At 42.9% G+C, this 6,000-nt stretch overlaps 1 protein-coding gene across 1 annotated transcript in view; it reads right to left on the reverse strand.

Moving 5' to 3' along the window:
- Positions 1–4,799, reverse strand: part of FAM13C (family with sequence similarity 13 member C) — a 227,882-nt gene extending 223,083 nt beyond the window's left edge. The window contains exon 1 of the mRNA XM_074958796.1: positions 4,562–4,799. Within this exon, the coding sequence (XP_074814897.1) occupies positions 4,562–4,591 (30 nt within the window). The 5' untranslated portion in view covers positions 4,592–4,799. The remainder of the gene's footprint in view (positions 1–4,561) is intronic.
- Between the last annotated feature and the right edge of the window lie 1,201 nt (positions 4,800–6,000).

Consider the following 6,000-nt stretch of genomic DNA (forward strand, 5'->3'; position numbering starts at 1 on the left):
CTTTAACTTTAGTCTCATCTCAAGCTCTTTCAACCGATTTGCTGCCTTCTCATGGCATGCCAGATTTCTAGCCAGATTTTTCCAGTCCTTTGTTCCTGTAGAACCCAATGTGGCTGGAACATTAGACTGGAAGAGTTTGTAACAAACAGTATGCAGCATTCTGGGGTTTTGAGTACAAAAGCCATGGCCTCTCCCCTTTGTCACCATTAGGGATTTCACGCCAATAATGTGTTGGATGGCAACTTCTATTTTCATTGTCTTCGGGGAACATGAAGTTTTTTCACTTGCTGTGGCCCATGCAGTACAAGGAAGTCCCTCCGGCTATTGCTTAAGTGGGTCCACAGTCCTGGATCATCTAGACTTAAGGAACTAAACTCAGCAGGAGCCGTTTCTTATGCCTCCAACACACTCTTCTCTGATCTACACTTTTCTTCAGGCATGTGCACGGTTACATCCATTTGAGATGGAGATATGGATGCTGCAGTAGCTGCCAGGTCACCTGCACTCTGATAACTGGAAGATCAGGCATGTCCTCATCACTCACATCCTCACTATGGACGGAAGGCTCACCGTGAACATGTATGTCTATGTATCTCAGGAGAGCTCTTTCCTACTTAGATAGAAAATCTTCCTTTGCTTGCTTTCTTTTTCTGAATGCTGCCCCAGAGGGGCGTTTTCTTCTTTCACTCATGACTGCTGTTCTGTGCCAGCTAGAGTGGCTTTCAACACTCAATTGAGGGGGACAAATAAGCAGGCTGGTAGCAGGGCCTGAGTGAGGGAAGATATCAGCATCTGAAGGGCCTAACTGGCTCCTACTACTTCAGTTGACTGTTCTCCTCAAGTGGGTTCAGGGAAGCTGCAGGAAACAGGAAGCTCCCCGAGAAGCTGGTGTTAATCAGTCCAGGCTCCTGGGGGTGCTAGAAAGGTACATAAGAGGCAACTCCTCCTCTCTCTCCCTGCAGCTCCTGCTGCTTTCTGTTATTCCCTCTCACCTTTTCTCCTGCCTGCCTGTTATGTCTCTTGTGCCCTCCTTCTTCCAGCACAGCACTCCACCATCTCTGGGCATCTCGAGCACAGAGAATACATGTGCACCAGCAGCAGACAATTTTCTACACTCTGGGTCCTAGTGTCGCCCTGCGCACCCCACAATCTGGCACCTGAGGCAGCCGCCTCAGTTTGCCTCACGGTAAGACCAGCCCTGACTCTAAAGCATTCAACCCCCTCTGGGGTAGCAGAGTCACTTAGTCCAAATCCAATAAACATACCAAACAAGAGAATTCTCAGCCCTGCCAGGCTCAGACTTCAGCCCCCCCTTCTCACAGGCAGGATCCCAGCCACGAACAGCCTGTTTTCCCATTTAACACCCAGCACTATGGCTCTTCTCTAATCAGTCATCCAGGAGAAGCCAAGCTCCTCCCAAGGCAAGCTACAAAGCATCTGCAGTCTCTGGTCCCAGCCAGGCTCCTTGACTCACACAGCAGCAGCTTGTCTGCTCCCCTTCTCAGAGAGCTATCCACTGCTGGGAACTCAGCACAGGTGTAGTGAGGTAGGGCTAACTGAGCCCAGGGAATACACTTTAACCCTTTCCTATCTGTTGGAGGGTTTGGTCTACTCTACCATACCATCTTTCTTTGATAAAACCGATATTGGTTACAAACAGTCAAATCTTACCTGTGAACCGAGCAAGTTAGAACCAGGGAAAGCCTATCTTAGGCCCTAATATGGTCCCTGTTGCTATAGTATCTGAGATCCTCAAACTGTGTGTATATTTATCCTCACAGAACCCCTTTAAAAGTAGGGAAGTACTATCAAGTCCATTTTACTTATCGGAAATTGGGCACAAAGAGGCCAAATTACCCACCCAGCAACACGTAGGAAGTTTGTGGTGAACCAGGTATTTAATCCCACCTCTCCCAAGCCCTAACCACTGGACTATGCTTCCTCGCCAGTTATCTTACTGAAGACTACTTGTTGAGAATGAGATCAGCTCATCTTAGTAAAACAAGCAGGATTACCCTCAAACCTTTTCTCTTTTTAAAGTTGCTTTGTTGTTCAAAAACCAGTGAAAATAGCATTGCAGTTAAACTGTGTCGATTGAGTCTTACAATCCTTTTTGTGGCAAAATGATGTGTGATGCATATTTCATATGCGTACTATTAAAAAGTGCGGTACGAGGTGAGATTTTTCTCTTTACTGTTAACACGTTATACTGTTCAGTAGGAAGCAAGATGGATGTTTTAATTGCTCATATTATCTTCTTCATACCATGAATATGAACACCATTGTCTAGAGGACAGTGAATGTATAGTAAAAACGAGTTCTCCTGACTCCAGGTCAGAAATAATTTCTCCTTTATACACACACACAAATAGCATTTATACAATTAACTAGAAAAGTTAAAAATGACCATTTTATTTTTCTGCCAACCCAAATCTATCATTTGCAAACTATTTTATTCATTGAAGAACCCTGTGTATGCTACAAATTTCATGAAAGAACATTGCTGCCAGAACTGCTAGACATTTTTGTACCACTTTTGCTTAATTTGCTATTACTTTTGAATAGCAAATTTATTCTCATGTGAGAGCTTTTGAAAATGGGTAGTTTCCAAGACTGAATGATCTGACCTCTGGCATTGTTTGCATAAAAATAGATGAAGTATAACAATTCCAATATCACATTCATCTGACATTGATTTTTAGTGATGTTAGGAAGTGTTGTATATTGAAATAATAGAATTGTAGGACTGGAGGGGACCTTGAGAGGTCATTTAAGTCCAGTCCCCTGCACTCATGGCAGGACTAAGTAATGCATGTCTACAGCTCACACGCCATTTGTGATGGAGTCAGATCTTGGACTAAATTGGTGATCCATTTGTTCTTGCAAAGACCTTTGTACACGAATTTATTGCAAGAAGTTTACAGCCACTAGAGATCAGCCCACTAATATAACTCTTACAGAAGAAGTCCCATTGAATGAGTTTATGTTGCAACAAAAAGGGAGGTGCAATAAAGAAAGCAATTGGAATTTTGACCAAGTGGTTGCAACTTCATTATAACAGTTAAACTTCAGACAAGGTAACTCCCAAAGGCAGCCTATCCTAGTAGTAAGGAAAGGAGAAGCAATAGCCAACATGAGCTGACACAAGCTTCTGCACAGTCAGTGTTCATATCCAAGTAATGCAACATACTAGGCGTGGCCAGCCCAAATAAATCCCAGGCTTTAAAAGGTCTGCATCATTCTAAGACCTAATGAAAATCTGGAGCCCCATTCAAGCTACCGCACATGAGAAAACTCCTGAGTATTGCCACAAAAGCTTAGGTCTCCCTGGGAACTCCTTCTGCATGGAAGGTCATTTAATGCCAAGTTTTCAAGAAAGGGACATTACTGCAACTTCCAACCTTTGAGGTCAGGAAACCCAATAATTGTATCCCTACCGAGGCAAATCTAACCTCAGCTACTGAGAACTTCCGTACAAAATTCTAATCCTGGTTAAACAGCCGTACGTTTTGTGAACTAAGAAAAACATGCATCTTTAGCAAGTAGATTATACCTGCTCATCATGATCGTATTGCATAGCTTCAAATAAGGGATATCAGCACAAACTGATGACTGCAGCAGTAACGCCACATTAATAGAGCAACGAGGAAGAATAAGATTTAGGAGAAAGTATAGCATGTTTGTAATAGTAGGAGGGCAAAACCACTAGCTGTTTCACCTGGCATGGCCTTTTATCGATGCACCAGCACTTCTGAGAAGTGGGATCAATCAACAGCAGCCTCTTTAACAAGAGGGAACTACCAGTGGCCAGTAGTCCTGTGATCCATATTAGGCAAGATCTAGGATGGTGATGAGATGGCAAAAATTAGCTAGTTGAGCAATAAACCATAATTGCTTATCTCAGACTATGATCACCAGTAGGTTAGGTAGGAGACACGTTTCAAAATAAAAATAAAGGCTATAAATCCTAATGCTTCAGATAAGGGTCAGAACAATTTATGTAGTATGTATATTTCATTGTTTGAAAAGGAAATCTTTTAAAATTTTCATAGCTTCATCCCAAAATGCTTTAAAACTAATCTTTTCAACTATTTTATTACCATGTTTTAAAAAAAAATTCCATAAAAACTTATATTAGAAATGCCATTCTCTCACTTCACAAATTCACTTTCTAACAATGCCAGACGTTAAGACTTATTTGACTTGGCTGTGTTCAATTCTGTTGCCATGGCACGTATGCACAAAAGGGGTTTACCACCAGTATATTAGCAAATTTAATCACACTGTAGCATTGAGCTAGTGTCAGTCTACTTAAAAAAGCAAATACTAACATGTAAAAAGAACCATAATTTTGTGCTCCATTTACACTACAATGACTTTAAAGTGAATGAGATTAACCATTGTATTGAAAAAAAAAACCTACAAATCTAACAATCTCTCCCTCCCATGCTGCTGCATATTGCAGTTGGGGGAAGGGGGGGACGAGCATATTTCTCAGCAGCTTTTGTGAATGCAGCTAGGACACAGAACAGAATAAATAAGCCAATGAAAATCCACTTACACAAACCAAAAGAGAGGCACTTGTTCCCATGTTAGACCTGCATTGGTGTGCTCTGCATTTTCAGATGTCCCACTCAGAAGACATTGCTTCTGTTCATTCATGCAAACTTAACCACAGCCATTCAGAATGTTCACGTGGAGAGTGATGATAGTTAATTTGCTATTTCTAACTTTAGTCTAGAATGTCACAGATTTCTACTGAAGGTAGAAACGGAGTGCTGGTAGACATAGATTCCTTATGGTAAACACTTGCTGCTACAGAGTCATATGGCAAAAGCTCACTCAAGAGCACTATCAAAAGATGTTTCCATGGCACCTAACGCCCACACAATGTCATAGCTTCCTGAAAACTCAGACTGATTATTTGATATTCAGTTTCCTTTTTAACATGCAGAGATGTTAACAAAAACAAACTCATTGACCAATTGTCCTGGCCACCTGCAAACAATGGTGAAGAGCATATTCTGAATTTATGGAGTAAGCAGGGGGCAAAACACATGCAGAGTTTTAGTTAAGTGCTTTCATTCCTCATTTAATTTGTGAAGTTTTTTCTGATTTTTAGGTGTGACAGGTAACAAAAATATGAAGAGCCTTTGCTAGGCAGGGAGAGAAAAGGACAGGGGGGCATAATACAGTAGCCACTATCCAAGCACTCGTCCTGGCCAGAGGCTGCTTTACAGTACTTTACCTCTATTTTCCTTCTTTTCACACGGCACTAAAAATCCATCTCAATCTCCCCTCATGTCAGGGACCACTGACATTCAAATACTCAACCATATGGGACACAGCAGGGCTTCTTCCCAGCCTAACAAGCACTCACTGCCATGCCCAGTCATCTTTAAATAGGTTTCTTTATCTAAACCTTTGCACATAGTAGCCAAGACAGTTCCTTAGCTTACTTTTTATCATAAGGTTTGCTATGATAGCCTCCCCTCCTAGAGGGCTCTGCTTCTAGTAGTTTCTCAGTCCCAGCCAACTCCCTTCTCATAGCCAGTTCTCATTCAACCAGATCTGCTCTCAGCCAGCTGTTCTCCTTTTGATCACCAGGACTACCCCCCTGAATACCTAGCCACTTACATTGGGGACCCACCCAGCTCCCCACCTGTGACTCCTCCCCAAAGACAGTCTTCCCCAATAACTCCTCCACTTACTGCCCTCTGACAGGCCTTTATAGCCCCAGGTGTAGCCCTGCTCTCTTTAAGTGGCTCAGCTGGGCCCACTTGCTTTGCACAGAGTCGGGGGCCTGGTTTACTGACAAAAACCAGTTACCCTGTGACAGGCAGACTCAAGGAAAGAGAAAGGAAGGCATTTTTACCCTGCTGGGGGCTCATGTGTATGGAGATCTTAGCTGACATTATCCCACCTAACGCAAGGCTCTGTGAGGGATTGTCCCCCCCCCCCCTGCCCCCCACTCCAGCAGAAAGTCCTGCCCATATGAGC

The sequence above is a fragment of the Natator depressus genome, chromosome 7 (assembly GCF_965152275.1).
Source record: "Natator depressus isolate rNatDep1 chromosome 7, rNatDep2.hap1, whole genome shotgun sequence".
NCBI lineage: Eukaryota > Metazoa > Chordata > Testudines > Cheloniidae > Natator > Natator depressus.